The sequence below is a fragment of the Henckelia pumila genome, chromosome 4 (genome assembly GCF_033568475.1).
Source record: "Henckelia pumila isolate YLH828 chromosome 4, ASM3356847v2, whole genome shotgun sequence".
Taxonomy (NCBI): domain Eukaryota; kingdom Viridiplantae; phylum Streptophyta; class Magnoliopsida; order Lamiales; family Gesneriaceae; genus Henckelia; species Henckelia pumila.
In genome coordinates this window covers 8,446,210-8,464,720 of record NC_133123.1, presented here as the reverse complement: position 1 = coordinate 8,464,720, position 18,511 = coordinate 8,446,210, and the positions used below count along the sequence as shown (strand labels likewise).

General features: G+C 32.8%; 1 protein-coding gene across 3 annotated transcripts; it reads left to right on the top strand.

Moving 5' to 3' along the window:
- Positions 1 to 6,654: 6,654 nt before the first annotated feature.
- On the top strand, positions 6,655 to 16,077 carry LOC140860543 (calmodulin calcium-dependent NAD kinase-like). 3 transcript variants are annotated; one of them, XM_073263548.1, is made up of 9 exons: positions 6,655 to 6,812; positions 6,905 to 7,108; positions 7,300 to 7,523; positions 7,735 to 7,793; positions 14,078 to 14,287; positions 14,392 to 14,521; positions 14,968 to 15,287; positions 15,420 to 15,564; positions 15,700 to 16,077. In XM_073263548.1, the coding sequence occupies exons 1-9, from the start codon at positions 6,803 to 6,805 to the stop codon at positions 15,940 to 15,942; spliced, it is 1,545 nt and encodes a 514-aa protein (XP_073119649.1). In that variant the 5' UTR covers positions 6,655 to 6,802; the 3' UTR covers positions 15,943 to 16,077. The 3 variants fall into 3 exon arrangements, with proteins under 3 accessions (XP_073119649.1, XP_073119648.1, XP_073119650.1); XM_073263547.1 differs by having other exon boundaries at positions 14,069 to 14,287; positions 15,700 to 16,076; XM_073263549.1 differs by lacking the exon at positions 6,655 to 6,812 and having other exon boundaries at positions 6,981 to 7,120; positions 14,069 to 14,287.
- The last annotated feature ends 2,434 nt before the right edge of the window (positions 16,078 to 18,511 follow it).

The following is an 18,511-nucleotide window of genomic DNA, read 5'->3' as shown; positions in this document are numbered from 1 at the left end:
GGGTTTAGAATGGTGTTTGAGTCTGATAAGTTTGTGTTGAAAAAATCTGGTGTATTTTTTGGTAAAGGGTACCAAGATAGTGGTCTCTTTAAATTGAATGTAATGAATGTTATCCGCCCTGAGCCGAAGAATAAAGTTGTTGGTTCTGCTTACTTGCTTGAAAGCTATGAATTATGGCATGAACGATTAGGACATGTTAACTTCAATACGTTGCAACGACTTGCAAATTTAAATGTAATACATACGTTTAAAAGAAATCCACAACATAAGTGTGAGATTTGTGTTGAAGCGAAAATTGTTAAAGCTCCATTTCATAATGTCACGAGAAGTACTACGCCACTTGAATTAATACATACTGATATATGTGATTTAAAAATAGTACAAACACGAGGTGAAAATAAGTACTTTATAAAATTCATTGATGATTTCACCAGATTTGTTATGTATATTTATTGAAAAGAAAAGATCAAGCAATTGAAACTTTCAATAAATATAAGACTGAGATTGAAAATCAACGAAGTTCAAAGATTAAAATGATTCGAAGTGATCGAGGTGTAGAGTATGTGGCTCCTTTTGAAGAATTTTGCTCAACTTTGGATATCATTCATCAAACGACAGCCCCTTACTCACCTCAATCTAATGGCGTTGCAGAACGCAAGAATCGAACATTAAAGAAAATGATGAACGCGTTGTTAATAAATTCTGGCTTACCTCAAAATATGTGGGGTGAAGCGATTATCTCAGCAACTCACATTCTAAACAAGATTCCAATCAAAGGGAAAGATGAAACACCGTATGAACAGTGGAAATGTTGTAAACCTTCTTACCAATACCTCAAAGTGTGGGGGTGCTTGGCTAAAGTAGAAGTACCTAAGCCAAAACAAATAAAAATTAGGCCTAAAACGGTTGACTGCATATTTATTGGTTATGCATATAATAGTGGTGCATATCGATTCTTAGTGCATAAGTCAACAATTCCTGATGTAAATGAAGGCACAATCATGGAATCAAGGAATGTTGTATTCTTTGAAAATATATTTCCTTGTAAAGAAAGGAAAGAAATAAGTTCGAACAAGCGAACTTATGAAAATACAATTGAAACTCCACAAACCAAAGAAGAACCAAGACGCAGCAAGCGTGCACGAGTTGAAAAGTCGTTTGGTCCTGATTTTCTATCATACATGTTAGATAATGAACCAATAACTCTTCAAGAGATTTTATCAAATTATGAGGCTCCTTTTTGGAAGGAATCCATACAAAATGAAATAGATTTCATCATGCATAATCATACATAGAATTTGGTTGATCTCCCTCCAGGATGTAAACCTTTGGGATCCAAGTGGATTCTTAAAAGGAAATACAAAGAAGATGGATCTATAGATAAATATAAAGCTCGACTAGTGGTTCAAGGTTTTAGACAAAAGGAGGGATATGATTTCTTCGATACCTACTCTCCGGTTTCTAGAATAACATCCATTCGTATTCTCATAGCTATTGCAGCATTGCATGATCTTGAGATACACCAAATGGATGTTAAAACAGCGTTTTTGAATGGAGAGTTGGAAAAAGAAATATATATAAAACGACCAGAAGGGTTTGTTGTACCCGAAAAAGAACAAAAAGTGTGTAAACTTGTCAAGTCATTGTATGGACTTAAACAAGCACCTAAACAGTGGCATCAAAAGTTTGACACTGCTTGTTGTCAAATGGTTTCACAATAAATGAATGTGACAAATGTGTCTATATTAAAGGTACTACAAATGCATATGTAATTGTTTGTCTTTATGTAGATGACATGTTAATCATGAGAAACAACCATGAATTGATTGTGAAAACCAAGAAGATGTTGAGACAACATTTTGATATGAAAGATTTGGGATTGTGTGATATAATTCTAGGGATTAAAGTTTCTAGACTTCCTGCTGGAATTATGTCATCCCAAACTCATTATGTAGAAAAGGTTCTTGAACGATTTAATGCCACAAATCGTGCTCCGGCTAGAACACCTATGGAGTTGGGTACACATTTAGCCAAAAATAGAGGAGAACATGTTTCACAAGTGGAATATATAAGGGTGATAGGAATTTTAATGTACTTAACTAACTGTACCCGTCCTGATCTTACATATACTGTAAACAAACTTAGTCGGTTCACGAGTAATCCAAGTGAGGATCATTGGAAAGCACTAATGAGAGTGCTTGGATATTTGAAATACACTTCTAGTTATGGAATAATGTATACAAAATATCCTGCAGTCCTAGAAGGATATTGTGACGCAAATTGGATTTCTGACATAAAAAACTCCAAGTCTACGAGTGGATATGTGTTCACAATCGGTGGAGGGGCGGTGTCATGGAGATCCTCTAAACAAACTTGTATAGCTCGGTCGACTATGGAGTCCGAGTTCATTGCTCTAGATAAAGCTGGAGAAGAAGCCGAGTGGCCTTGAAACTTTCTCGAAGATATTCCATGTTGGAATAAACCGGTGTCTTCCATTACGATATATTGTGACAACCAGTCAGCAATAGGAAGAGCACAAAGTAGTATATACAATGGTAAATCTCGACATATTCGTCGGAGACATAATACCATAAGACAATTGATCTCGAATGGGTTTATTTCGGTTGACTATATGAAGTCGAAGGAAAACCTTGCGGATCCGCTTAAAAAAAGTATAAATAGAGATCAAATGTACAAACTACTTGGAGGAATAGGTTTAAAATCCACAAATTAAAATATTTATAGTGGTAACCCAACCTTGAGAATTGGAGATCCCAAAACCTTGGTTTAATGGGACAACTAAGTTATAAATATTAGTTTGAGTGCTTGGAATTGTTACTTGCTCATTCCTGAAATATCCAAGTATAAATGACATGCAAAATGTGGTGAGGTTAAGTTTTCTTTTAATGATTCCTATATATATGAGGTGGAGTAACGCAGGATACTCTTTATAAGAGATCACCTATATAAGTGCAAAGTATTGGCCGCTTTTATTGCAACACTTATGAATCTAAGATATGGTCCAGGGCCGAAATGGACACAACGTGAGAACAAAATATGTTAGAGTATTGTTATGTAAGTACTATTGTCTTGGTTTACGTAAACGGTTGACTAGTTCAAGACATCGCGTCACTATGCAACTAGTAAATCCGATAGTATTTTACTACGGTAGGTTCAAAGCCACAAGCTACCTATCCTGATGTAACAATAACTCAAAATGACTTTTTAGTGAGAATGCTAATATACGTGAAATTCATTCATGTGGGGGATTGTTGAAAATTGTTATTGAATGAATTGTGGAAATAATGGGCTTGAAAAGCTTGTCCCAAATGGCTTGAAAAGTTTGTCCCAAGTGTTACAAATAATTTGAATTTGGTGAAATAAATTGGAGGGAATGGGGAATTGGTTGTCCCACATTAGAACAACTCCAATTTGTTGTTCACCTTATATAATCCAACTTTGGATTATGGGATTGGGCCCTTAGGGCACTAGATGTTTTGTAAAATGGAAAAACGCTAATCGATGCAACAAACACACACGCGCGGCCGGCCGGCTCGGCTCGGCTCGGCTCGGCGAGATCTTATGATCAATTATTCTTTTTGGATAAAATTTAATTGATAAAAGAAAAAAAAAATTTAATGCGCCCGAGCGGTCAAAAATGACCGACCGAGCGCAGCCCTCACCTTGCGAGACAGTGGGATTCAGAAAAGTTGGGCGCTCGGTCCGCCAAATTTTACCGACCGAGCGCACCCTTATTTGAGCGAGACAGAAAGTCTGTCAAAAGTGGGGCGCTCGATCGGTAAAAAATAACCGACCGAGCGCGCCCTCTACAATCCGAAAAGTTGCATCTATTTCTGGGCTTTTTCTGTCATGGGTTGCATCCTTAGGCCATAAGACGTATTGTTTGAAGTCTTAGGCTATCTATATGATCAGTTATAACGTATAATGAGATATAGAAACATCTGATAACGTATACATCAGATTTCTGCAAAATCTCTCCCTCACTTTCAAAAAAACAAAAGTTGAAACTTATTTTTGTTCGCTGAAGTTCGTGATATTTGTAGTGCTGCTATATCACGATCGTTAGTCGTTGTATCTTAGGGACGATTGTCGCCAACATTGAGCACTGTTAACGGGCAATTTCGTCTTGCGGATAGAGAGATTCTCTCGCCTCAACTAGTTGCTGCTATTGTTGCTGTTGTTGTACAAGTTCTTCAGAATTCGGAATACACCTTATTAACAAGAATCACTGCAAACAATGGCGGAGCCAGGATTCCTAGTCTACCCGGGCTAAAATTTTAAGCTTTCGAATCCTTTAATATTTTCAATTGAGCTACCCGGGCTAATACTAAATTAATCCAAAAATTTTCAAAATTTATATATACAAAAATTTGAAAAAATTTGTCACAATTAAGGCTGGGATACCGAACAAAAATACCGAATTTTTGGGATACCGTACCGAAATGTTTTCGATATATAGACATTTTTTTTGTATATCGATTTTTTTTTTATATCTATACGGTATGAGACTGGATTTTTCTATACAAAAATTTCAAAATTTTGATATCGGTACCAGTATGAATTTTTTTCATATCAATATTTTTTTATACGGTATACCGAAAATCCACCCCTAGCCACAAGTGTGGCTCCGCCCTTGACTGCAAAACTCCCAGACAAAGAAATGGAAAGCAATCCAAAAGGGTCATTTCGGGTCGAAACACAGAGAATATTATAAAATCAGTCAGTCATAAGTAATACATAGATAAATAATATAATGTAATAAGAAATGATAGTTAAAATAGTATTAGATTTGATTGATAGATTATAGTTTATTTGATTTGATTGATTAAATTTTATATAAATATGTTAAATGACTATTTTGTCCTTCTAACAATAAATAAAATAAAAATTATATTATTTATAAGAGTAATATAGTAATTTAAATTCAATGATTTGATTGATTTATTATAAATAATTAATGATTTGATGATGTAAAATAAATAGTTAATATATAGATAAATAATATGATAAGAAAAACGTGAGATGAGATGATATGAATTATACATAATATGGTGAACAGAACGGTGTCTTAGCTTATGATTCTATAGCTAGTTGACGAGGAATTGATTTATTTAAATGCACCAATTCAAATTCAATATATTGTTTTAATAAAAGCTTCAAGGACAATAATGCACAAAACAAATCATAGCTTTAATCGGAAAAAGCATAAGCAAAAGCAAAAGCAAAAGCAATTTTTAATCCATTAACGTTTATGAGCTGGGAATTATAACATATCATTAATTCCCCTGAATCACCGATAAAAAAAATAACCTTCCGCTCTAGTTGGCAATATATTTTTAGGTTAAGATTAAGAATAATAGTTGGATATCTAAAAATTTATATTTTCATAAATTACACGTGTTCAAACCAAATTTAAACTCTTAAATTTAGGTTAAATTATTATTTTTAGGATATTGTTAATATTTACATTCCAAAAATTGATAATAACACTACACTTTATTTAAATAATATATTATTAGACATGATTACCCTTATAATATTTTTTCTTATATAATAAAATCTTTTTTGACCTTAAAAACCATCAAATTAAATAATTTTATATGTCAACAACTTAAAGTTAAATATTTGTAAAAGTTTTCCATAATATTTTATCATATATAAATAAAATAAAAAATATTTTATTTTGATCATAAATTATTTATAATTGATCCCAAATGTTGCTAAGGTATGGTTATACAAAATATTAGACAAATTTTTGTTTTCACGAAAATATATGAAATAATGGATGTGAAAAATTTTGGTTTATGTTAAGATATTGTGTATAATAATAATATATCAAATTTGTTTTTAAATTTGACATATTATATAAATTTGATATATTATACACATTATCTTAACATAAGATAAAATTAAGATTTCTATGTTATTAAATCTTCTCGTCAACTCCTTTGAATTATTTACGTTATGTGGATAAATAATAATATTAATTTTTGTTTATTTTTGCTTTTATTTTATAAAATTTTAATAAATATACAAATATATTAACTATGACTATGATAAATAATTTTTTTCACACATTAATAATTTTTTGAAGATGTTGTAGGACCGAATACTTGTCGTTTTACCAAAAGTTATAACTGGTGGTAATGGTGGAACTCAAATCTTTTAGACCGCACATCAGCCCAAGCACCATGATTCGATCGCTCTACCCAACGAGGACAATTATTGTATCCCAACAGATATTATGCTTAATTAATTTTTTTTTAGTTTTTTAAGATATAATAAAAAATTTACGAAGATATGTAATAAAAATTTAAAAAGTAAAAACGGAACATCATTTGTTACAGAAATTTGATAAACACCGTCAAATTTTATTTTTTTGGACAAACGTATATAAATTAACACAAAAAATATCAATAAAAATTAGTTTTAATTTTTTTTTTTATATTTACTTTTGCGTTTAATGATAAACGAATTTAACCATAATTTTTTTGAGGAATTAACAGTCTAGATAATTATTTTAGGAACTTCTCATTGAAATCATTAATGATTTACTAAAAATAAAACCAATCAAATTTTTCGTGAAGTTGACCTGACAAAATATCAGGTGAACACCCGGAGAACGTAGACTAATTATTTATTTTCTATCATTTGGGCATAAAAATTGGATAAGAGATGGTGTCTCAAAAATCAAAATCATTGTGTGTAGGCCATTAAAGATTTCTAACATCACCACAGATCTGAAGAGTAATTCCCATCCAAGAGAGTCAACTCAGTAGCCATGCATGGGGGTATTAATCTTTTTTATCTCTTTGATTAATTTTTATGTGCAATAATCCATTGATTTCAGAGATAATGTGCGATTTAATTAATTTGTTTGCAGATGGAGGTTACGGCGGCGGCGGGAGGCTTTTTGCTCCTCTCGCAGCTACGGCATCCATTGGGTTGCTCTCCGCCGTGATTATACATCTCCACCGCCGCAAGGAGAAACCCGCCGAGCATCATCATGATAACCTCCTTGCTCCGCTCTTGGACCGGACGGGGTCCGGCCGCCTTGCCAAGATCGAAAGATTCTCGCATTATCTTGGTAATTAGCTAGGTAGCGTTCCAGAGAACTTTTAAAAAACATTTCTCAACTTTTCCTTTACAAAATTTCAAAATTTGTAAAAAAGAAAATTGAAAAGTGCTTAGTTCTCTAAAACACTACTTTAGTATCATAAATTATAAAACAGTCATCAGCTTATACATATAGACATGATATTATTAATAAATTTGCAGCAAGGCAAATGGGATTTGAAGATGGAAAAGAATGTCCGCAGTTGATAAAACTAGCGGACGAATACTTGAAAAGGTCCAAAGGAGTTGACGAGAAGATATACGAGTATTTGAACAATGAAGCAAATGCTGAGGAATTGTATGTCAAATTAGTTGAAGAATTCGAGAGATGCATCGTTGGATATTTCGCTTTTCATTGGAGTCAAGCTCCTGTTATGATCAATCAGGTTTCTAGATAGTTTCTTGAATTGATTCTAATTTACGTATTTGCATTCATATCTTTGATTTTCTTTCTTTCCTAGGATATTCATATGTTGAAGATTCAGAAGGAAGAAGATCAATTAATAATATTCTTGAATGATTGATATATAATAATTAATCATTAATGGAATTGATCATGTGCTGTTAATTAACTTTAATATATTTTTTATTCGTTAGGTATTGAGTGCTGATTATGATCAGAAAAGGCTTAAAAATTTGGTGCTGGCAGCTACAAGGTTAGTATTTCATTAGCAGTCTTGATTCTTCATGAATTTTTATTTTTAAAAAATATATATTCAAATTATTTATAGTACTCGTGAATATCTTGGTACATAAATTATATATTATAATATCAACAAATAAAATGTGTCTATACTCGGACTATAGTAATATTTTTACAAGTTGGTTGGCAGAAGGGACCCACCTTTTTGTTCTGCATTTATTTAACTAATCTCAAAAGAAAATAAAGAATAGATTGAAGTCAATTACTTGATTAGCTGCCAATAACTTGATTTATAATTGTAATTATTGAGTTCCAGATTAAATATATATAGGCGTGTAATAAAATTTAAATAAAAGTTGGTCATAAAGCTTAGGATGTCCCTATCTGAAATCCATCCACTCAAACAAATTCAATTAATGCACGGTACCATTTGATGTGACCAAAACAATAAAATATAAAAATGACAGCTCATTAACTACGACGCAAACAATATTGTTATGACAAATTAATATTAATCTTATTATGATTTTATTTTTCGGAATTACTCTTTAAAAATTGATGAAATAAACTATAGGAATATTGTGATATTTATTTTTGAATGAAGTAGATAATATTGTTTCAAATAAAGGATCGATCCGAACTGCCTTGTGAAGCACAAAAACTTTCATAATATTATATGTTACATTGATCTTTCTGTTCAAACCAAATAAAAACATCTAATTTATTGATAATAAATAGATCCAAAAATGACCACGCATATTTTCAGAATTAAGTACAAAAAATTATTGTGATCAATAAAGTTCAACGTACGAAGTGGTTAGCTGTTGGCACAAATAACAACCCCAGCCCTTAGTCAACTGCGCCTATTAATGCTTTTTATTTAGTATTTCGCGTCGCCCGAATACAAAATCTGAAACATTTAATATTAATAAATGTGGAATTTTTTTTTATTTAAAATACTAATTAAAATAGATGTACATACATGTCCATATATATATGCACAAAAATAAACAGATTTAAAAATAGCTCAAATAAAATGCAGCATTTAATAAATTAAATGTCTGAGTCATGCATTAAATAAAAATGTTGTTCTAAACAATTAAATAAAAGTTTGCATGCACTGAAAATATTTCAATAAAAATATGTACTAGTACCAACCACTGAAAATGAATAAAAAGAACGACATGTTTAATATTCCATAAAAACATAATCATAAAGACTCAGACGACGGCCGCGGGGGATCACTGCATGTCCACTCATATGTCCTCGCCTCCGGTGGGTACTATGTCCTCTACGTACTCACCTGCACCATACCAGTGTAGTGAGCCTAGAGGCCCAACATGCTAACATATCAAGGGTTTAAAATAATTTAAATCACTTTAATACTAATACATAACATATACATGAATGAGCATGCTTAAAATATCATGAACATAACATAAACTTAAATTAAACTTGAATATCATAATAATACATAAACATTGTTGAGCAAAGTATTTTCTAACATCGCATGGTTGTATCCATAGTGTAACCTTAAATCATACATTAAATACTGATCAGCGTGGAAACCAACGTACGTGGCGGTGACGAATCACCTTTCAAATTGGCAGTAAACTGCCCTTCAATAGTTCACATATGGGGACGAGTCCCCCTTAAATTGTCACACTACTTCAACTTCCAACATAAAATATTTTCTTTTGCTCAACCTTAAACATTAAATCATGCATAAAAATTATTTCATGAATACATGTACTTAAATAAAATGTGTGTCCTTCATATATATTTAATTTAAATTTCATACTAACATATAATTATTAAAATAACTTCCATGCATAAAAATAATTAAATATATATATTCAGGACACATGCAAATTTCTCATGGATTGTACTGACTGCTGGCCCTAACACTCAAGCCCAATTACTTAAATCTGGCCCATTAATACTGAGACTGACCCATTAACATACTTAAGCCCAAAATTATATTTCTAAGCCCAATTAATTAATTAAAGCCCATTAGCACATACTTGGCCCAATAACAACTTAATCTGGCTCAATGGGCCTAAAAGCCCAAAGACTGGCCCAATAATTTCCGTGGGCTCCAAAGCCCATAAAAATTATTGGACTAACTTAAAAAAATTATTCAAGCCCATTAAGAAACTTAAATGTAGCCCATTAATTTAATTAATCTAATTAGCCCAATTAAAACACTTTAACTTAATAATTAACTTAAAAATAAAATACCCGAGCCCGACTAACTTAACCCGGACCCGAACCCACTAGACTTGACCCATGACTTACTGAAACCGACCCGGACCCATGACCCGACCCGGAAAGCACCTAGAACCCTAAAACCCGAAACTCTATCTCTCCTTGTGCTGCGGCCGTGAGCAGCCCTGAACGGCTTTAGAAAAACTAACCGTGCCGCCTGCTTCGGCCACCTTTGGCCATGAAACTACCGCCCATACTTAACCAACATCAAGACGGTTCTAACCCCATAAATTTTACCTCAAACGGATCTCTGTAGAGGGAGAACGAACCAAAACAATCTACCCCTAGTTTCTGCTCACGCGCAGAACGCGACCAGAGGCTTCAGGCCGTTCGGCCGCTCATCTCCGGCAACCACCGGCCGGAAAAATTACTTGTACAACCTTCCCCAAGGTCTTGGGGTTCTAACCCAATTGGAATCACCCTCAAACTCGTCTTCACCAGTGCACACGAACCATTCTCCTAAAACCGCTCAAACTGCAACCTGTTGCGCATCAGAAATAGATGGCTTCGGTTCCAGCCTGTTACACCCATAAAACCTGACCAATCTCGACCCTAGGGACCCTAACACACCCACCTAGACATGCACCAGCAGTTGGTCGTACCATGTTGGAAGAAAACGTGAGTCATGATCAAACAAATGCATAAACATGTCATGAACATCAAAACCGATCCTTAAATCTGAAAATTTGAAGAAAAATCGATGCTACACAATACACACTCTATAATATCTGATAGGTACAAAAATTTGGAAGAAAAACATGCCTTTCACCGATGTTTGAAGAGAAAAAAGGCGAAGGTGACGATTCCGGGACGACGAACAACCTAACTTGAAGCTTGAACAAACGAGGCTATGGAGTTTTCTGTGGGAAGCCGATGAAAAGATTGAAGATTGGGGTGGGAGAAGAAGGGTTGTCGGCTGATGGGGTTTTGAGAATAGATTAGGGAGTGATTTAGGTTTAAAATATTGGTAGATAATTGAATAATAATAGATATTACTCAATATAAAGATATTATACCTTAACAAAATATTTTAAACTCTTAAATAAAAATAACAATCTGATAAAATATCTCAAATCTCGAAATATTAATATAGGATAATTTTAAAATTTAATAAAAGTCAATAAAGGGACTAATTTTGACTAAAAATCAATCCTTAATTAAATATATAAATAAATACTAAAATTTTCTTGACAAAATATCTTAAAATATTATTTTAAGGCTCATAGAACTCATAAAATATTTTTGGCTAAATATTTTGGTATCTCGTCCGTCCACGGTCCCGTCTCCGCGATCAAAACAATTAAATTTCCATAAATCATGAAAATCACTAATTATGGGTTAAATGCTTAAAATAACTTAAAACATGCACAAATAATTTCACATAATTATTTAACCCATAATCTAAAATTCTAAATAAATAAAATCCCTAATTATGCATGCGAATTTAAGTATTAAAAATTTCGGATGTTACAAAATCCGTCCACATCCCTGCTATTTTTAATTGAGAATATTTCCCATTTTTATATACGGGGATGTAATCTTCGGTTTAGTAAATGCTATCTGCATGGTATTATCCTGCGGGTGACGTGGATGATCATGATTGGTTAAAATCAGTGGGTTTCACGTGGGGTCCATTGATTTTACTCAATCATGATCCGTCACGTCACCCGCAGGGTAGTACCCTGCGGGTGACATCGACCTTACCGTAATCTTCATGTTCGTCCTCGTATCCGAATATATATAAATATATTTTTATTTTTATATATATTATTAGTCAATTTTATTGTAAAATACATAAAAAAAATTTGGTGTCAAAATTTAATTGTAAAATTAAAATTTAAAATTAATCACAATATCTTGAATAAGAAATATCTCTATCAATCAAGATTTTATTTTTAAGTGAATGAATTTTTTTTAAAAAAATAGAATATTATTATCAAAATTTTAGTAAGAATATATTTTTTTTTCAAAATTTTTCAAATAAATAATAAATATACATGATTAATCTTAATAGTTTATTTATATTACGTAATCAAATAATATTTTTATATTATAAAAATTATTCTATCATACGCTCATGCATTATATATAATGTATAAAAATAATACAAACTAATAAATACAATTATTTTTAATTTTACTATTTAGTATAATTTATATGTTATTCAAAGATTTAATAAAATTTAATAAAAAAAAAATATTTATATTTATTATTATTATCGGGGCGGGTTCAGATATACTCGTTCCAAAATATTTTGGGGATTTTTAAAAATCCCCGAACCCAAACTCATATTCGAAAAACTATCCCATACCCGTCTCATTTCGGGTTTTTCCCGCGGATCTTTGAAATCGTAAGAAAAATTTTCATCCCTACATATATTGTCTTTAAAATTATAAAGTTATTCTTCATGGAAAAGATCGTTTTATTAGTGCATTTGAAATAATTTTTTTAATTTCAAAAGTATATAACCATGTATTGTGTGATCTTCGTTATAGATATATTTTGAACAACCTTATTAATGATATATATTTTTTGAGAGTACAAGTATAATCTTAATTCATATTACAAAAAATATAATTGTTTACACTACTGATAAGATTTGAGCATGAACTCAAGATTTGTTTATCTCGAACAGATAAATTACAAAAAAAACATGCAAATCTATCTAAATAAATTTAAAAAAAAAACTACTCACAAACGAGAATCGAACTTGACATTAGTTGGTCTCATAGTCTCATTATTAGCCAATGGGCTAAGACTTGATCGGCCCTATTAATATTGAAACCGTTACGAATGCAGCAAAGAAACAACTACTACTTTATCAGAATCCACATTTTAAGAATCCACATTTTAAAGTGGTTTCAATATTAGTTTTCGTTGAAAACTCGATCTTTTTTCTTCAAGCGTATTCACCGTTACTCTGTGTTTTCTTTTTTCATTTTTTTTTCTGTTAGAGAGAAGTTTGAAGTAAAAATTGGAATCAACTCAGGGACGGGATCACGGGACGAAAACGCGACTTCTTAATATATTGTTTTCATATTTAATTTGGTTTGAAATCAATGCACTTGTTGTGCATTTTCAAAAACTCACTTAAAAATTTTCTTGCCCAACAAATTTGTGCAAATATCAATTATTAGCAGTGTTCTAAAAAACGCAAAAAAGTGCTGTTTAAATACGATTAAGCGTAAAACGTGAGCAAAAAGCTTCGCTTTTGACAAAAACGTGAAAAAAGTAGTCAACCCTTTGTTAGACCATATTAAGTACAAAAAAACCTGAAAAAAATTAATTTTTTTAAAAAAATAATATTTAATTTTAATTTTTATTTTAAATTTTATTTTAAATGATAAATATTTAATAACATAAGTTTTTTTTTCAAAAAAAAACATTCAACGCATCAAAAACAAATTTGCTAATTCATACATTTCTTTTTTTACTACCAGAGATAAAACTTGACATAACACAAACATTTTATTTTAGATAATTTGTTATTTGAGATTTACGATTTTTATAACTTGAAAATTTGTGTATTTATTCTTAAAATCTTTAAGTTATGTTAATTATTCTATTAAATAATTTCATATAAGTAAAATTATACAAAAAATGAAAAACACTTCTTCACGCTTAAAACTTATTCTAAACTCGCTTAAACTTGTGAAGTTTGAAGCTTGACCGTAATGTTTGGTCATGTTTTGCGCTTTTAATTAGAACCTTGATTATTAGACCATGCATGCATTGATACAATTAATACTATTAATACTGTTTGAGCTCGACTTGAAAACAAATTTAGCAGTACCCGAGCTCCATCTCCATCTCGTAATTAATTTCGAGTGATTTTCTCTAAGAAACCAATATTATACTAATACTCGAATTAATTAGAATTGGACTTTGACTCGAGCTCCAAAATTCTGGTCGAAGTAGGTCGATTATTTTTGGTGGGAAAACTCGGTACATATTTTTGCGCGTTGGATGAATGTTAATTTTACGTTTCCTTTTGCCCATGAATTAATTAAGTGGTTTCAGGAAACAAAGGTTCGATAAAATAACAAAGAACTTGAAAGTGACGAGGGTTTTCTCCACATTAGTGGAAGAGATGAAAGCCATTGGCAACATATCAAGTGATCTGAATACTTCTTCTGTGATGGCACCGGTTGCTCTAAGTGAGCGATGCCCCGTTCTTCTACTCATGGGCGGCGGAATGGGAGCCGGCAAGAGCACTGTTCTAAAAGACATCATGAAAGAGTAACATATATATATTAATTAAATATTTCATACTCTTAATAATTATTTTACGATTTAATATATATAATTATTCGGTCATTATTGATTTTGATCATTCGGACTAGACCATTTTGGTCGGGAGCAGCGGCGAATGCGGTGGTTGTGGAGGCGGATGCGTTTAAAGAAACGGATGTAATATACAAAGCTCTGAGTTCAAGTGGTCATCATGGAGACATGCTCCAAACTGCTGAACTTGTGAGTTCAATTAATGTCTCATGATATCTTTCATATCACTGTATGTTAGAAATTAAACTTGAACCTAACTCACTATATGTTAGAAATTAAACTTGGACCTAACTCACCTCAAAAGCTAGAGCGTGGAGATATTAACGGGTGTCCAACTTTGGGACGGGTGAGGCCAACTATGGGCTGTCCAACACATAATGGTAGAACTCGGGCTCTGATACCATGTTAGAAATTAAACTTGAACCTAACTCACCTCAAAAGCTAGCTCAAGAGGTGAGGGTTGCCCTTGTCTATATTAAGGGCTCTCAGGATATTTACTTAACCGATGTAGGACACAATTAATATACCAACACTATATAATACATTTGAGTAGATATTATAAAACTGTGACAGCATTGATTTTGAAGTGCAATGCAATGCATGCATGCTTCCACTTGATGATATATTATATGTAGGTACATCAATCATCAACTGATGCTGCATCATCACTGCTAGTGACCGCACTCAACGAAGGGCGCGACGTGATCATGGACGGGACCTTATCATGGATTCCCTTCGTCGAGCAGACCATCACCATGGCAAGAAATGTGCACAAGCACCGGTATAGAATGGGAGAAGGATACAAGGTTGCAGATGACGGCACGGTTATCGAAAATTATTGGGTTCCGTTGGAAGAAGACGAGCTGGGAGAAGAAAACATGATCAGAAAGCCGTATAGGATCGAGCTAGTTGGAGTCATTTGCGATGCTTATTTAGCTGTCGTCAGAGGTATCAGGTACAAAAATTTTAAGTGATCCAACATGCGTATTTTGACGAGCGGTTGAATTAGAATTCGGTGTTCTTGGAAAAAAAAGATCGATCGAGGCCGCTTTTTGAGATGTAGAAGGTTCAATTAATGGTGGTGCAGGAGAGCTATACAAATAGGGAGAGCAGTGAGGGTGAATTCGCAGTTGAAATCCCACAAGAGATTCGCGAGTGCATTTCCCAGATACTGTGAACTTGTGGATAATGCAAGACTATACTGTACAAATGCTCCTGGAGGTCCACCAAGGGTATATACATATATATATACTTCGATAGTTTAATTTTCTTTCCTTGCAATATAATCGTTTTTTAGAGGTTACAAACACTCGTTTGACCCCGTACATGAATCTTTCTTTTACTGACTATATTGTATGGGCATGCAGCTGATAGCATGGAAAGATGGAACCAGCAAAATATTAGTGGACACAGACGATATCAAGTGTTTGGATTTAGTAACCAATTTGAACGATGAAGCGGAATGTATATACGAGCTTAACAAATTAGACCCGGACCAGATAAACAAACCGGGTTCGGTTTGGAAAGATATAGTGTTGCTGCCTACAAGACACAGCCTTCAACTGGAGCTCAAAACTGTGGTCAAGAAGATTGAAACCCCACTGCCCTAAAGATATGCATTTCAATCAAATAAATTAAAGCGTGTTTTAATTTGCAGTTTACTAGTCTAAATGGGATTTTTGCCAACTTGTCTTTAATGTGCATTGAAACGCATCGAATGAATTGAAAACATCTTTTAAAAAAAACATGGAATAAATTGAGAATATATAATATATAAATCAATAAATAAAAGGGGGGTGGTTTTTTTTTTCGAAAACATAAAAGGGTTTTCTGGATACTGAAAATTGGTTTTCAAATAGATTGCATTAATGTCTGTGCCATTAAGATTATAAGATTACTATATAAAATAAATAAATATGATCAATCGCAAAAAAAAAAAAAAAAACGCATGCGTTGTAAACATAGAACTACATTGATCTATTGATTTTTAATTTATTTTTTTTATAACAATAAAATATTCGTAAAAAAATCGAACCACTCCAACTTAAACGTCACAAAATTGGACAAAATTCTGGTTCAGTCCTAAATATTTGGATAAATTTTCGGTTCAGTCCTAAATATTTTTACGTTCCCGATTGTGTCCCAAATATTTTCCAAAAGTTTTTGGTTCAGTCCTAAATGTTTTTATGTTCCCGATTTCATCCAAAATGTTTCTTAAAAGTTCCCGGTTTGGTCCTTCCGTCTACTCGTAGGTTAAAACTTAAAACTAACAGAATACATCACGTGTCATTCACACGTTTTAAAAACCCTAAAACCCCATATTGAAATCTCTGACTTTCGTTTCACTTGTTTCATATATAGTTTTGTTTCTTTCTCACAAAAGTAGAAAAATCCCTAGTTACATATGGCCTCTAGCCTTCGTCAAACGCCATGTTGGTTATTGGTGGTCCCTCGGAGACAACATTCAAGGACTGCGAGATGAAATCCGTTATTTGGAGAGGAAAAACACGATTTGGATCAAAGGCTTGAAGAGGCTTGGTTTCGTGTGGAGAGAGCTACGGATGTTGTCGTCGATTGGTCAAATGAAGGAACTATGAAGCTCGAGGAGGCCATATGGATCTTGCGAGAGCACGATGATCTTAAGGTTTGGAGTATAATCGTGCGATACTCGGTAGAAAAGAATGCCAAGATGACTGCACGAGACATTAAAAACTCCGAAAAGATAGGAATTCCATCGTTTATGCTTGTCCCGCCCCTCCACCATCCATGGTGTCCATATATGACAAACCATCTATGGAATTTGAATCCAGAAGACAGGTCGAGGAAGAAATCATGGAGTTTTTGAATGATGATCGTGTTCATGTGAGCCATTTGCGGTGTCGAAGGAGCCAGAAAGACAACTATGACACAGAGAATTGTGAACAGAGTGAGAAACAAAACTATGGAATAAGTGAAACGAAAGTCATGGATTTCAATATGAGATTTTGGGGCTTTTACAACGTCTGAATGACACGTGATGTATTCTGTTAGTTTTAACCACGAGTAGACGAAAGGTCCGAATCGGTAACTTTTGTGAAAGATTTGGGACGAAATCGGGAACATAAAAATATTTAGAACTGAACCGAGAATTTTTTTGAAACATTTGGGATGTAACCGGGAACGTAAAAACATTTAGAACTGAACCAGGAATGTGTCCAAACATTTAAAACTGAACCGAGGTTTTCCCCCATAAAATTATGTAATGGTGTTCCGACTTGTGGATGAAGGGGAAACCGGGTTACAGGTTCATGGGAAAAATACAAAAAATAATAAATTGGTAAATCGGAGGTACTTTACCAGCTAATTAAATATATAAGCCTGGTTTTGTTTTAAATTTAGTAGAAGATACTCTTGAATTTTTAATTCAGTCAAATGGTATTAATTTATGGGTAGTTATTATTATTATTTTTTTTTTTTATAATGCTCTTTCAGGGGTTCGAACCCTGCTATCCTCTCTTCTCCTGGGTTCTGACCACTGGACCACAAATGCTTTTATTTATTATTACTAACAAAAATATATATACACAATTATAAGGCAGTCGAGATTGGTCAAAAAGCAGTGAAAAACGATCGACACCAATCGAGATTTTTTCAAAATCAGTCAAAATCAACATACTCGGTCGAGATCAGTCGACAAGGCGGTCGAGACCAGTCGAGATTTCTTCAAAATCAGTCAAACTCAACCTATTCGGTCGAGATCATTCGATATAAATTGAAAATCGGTCGAAAATCAGTCTTTGTGAACCAAAAAAATTCAAAAATCAGTTCATATGAATTAGAAATAATTTCATGTGAATTGAAAAATCAATGATGATCGATCTCTTCACGATTTTGCTAAAAATATATTTAAAAAAAAACCGAAAAAATGCGTAGAACAATAGTAAGAAAAAATACAAAAATATGATAAAGAAGAAAGAGTAAAGAAAAGAACGCACAGAAGAAGAAAGAAGCAGAGGAGGAGAGAAAAAAAACATGCACCCACTTTATTTAATATTTTAAATGAAAAACAATATAGTTTTTTTTAAAAATATTATATTTTAAATAATGGACAATATAATCTTTTTGTTCATACTTATAACACGAGCCATTTAAATATATAGGCCTGGTCTTGTTTTTAATTCAATAAAAGGGACTCTTGAC

Coding starts and splice junctions, on each gene's coding strand:
- LOC140860543 (XM_073263547.1), top strand. Junction 7,794..14,068: donor TTGGTGCTGGCAGCTACAAG/GTTAGTATTTCA, acceptor AAGTGGTTTCAG/GAAACAAAGGTTCGATAAAA. Junction 15,565..15,699: donor CTCCTGGAGGTCCACCAAGG/GTATATACATAT, acceptor ATGGGCATGCAG/CTGATAGCATGGAAAGATGG.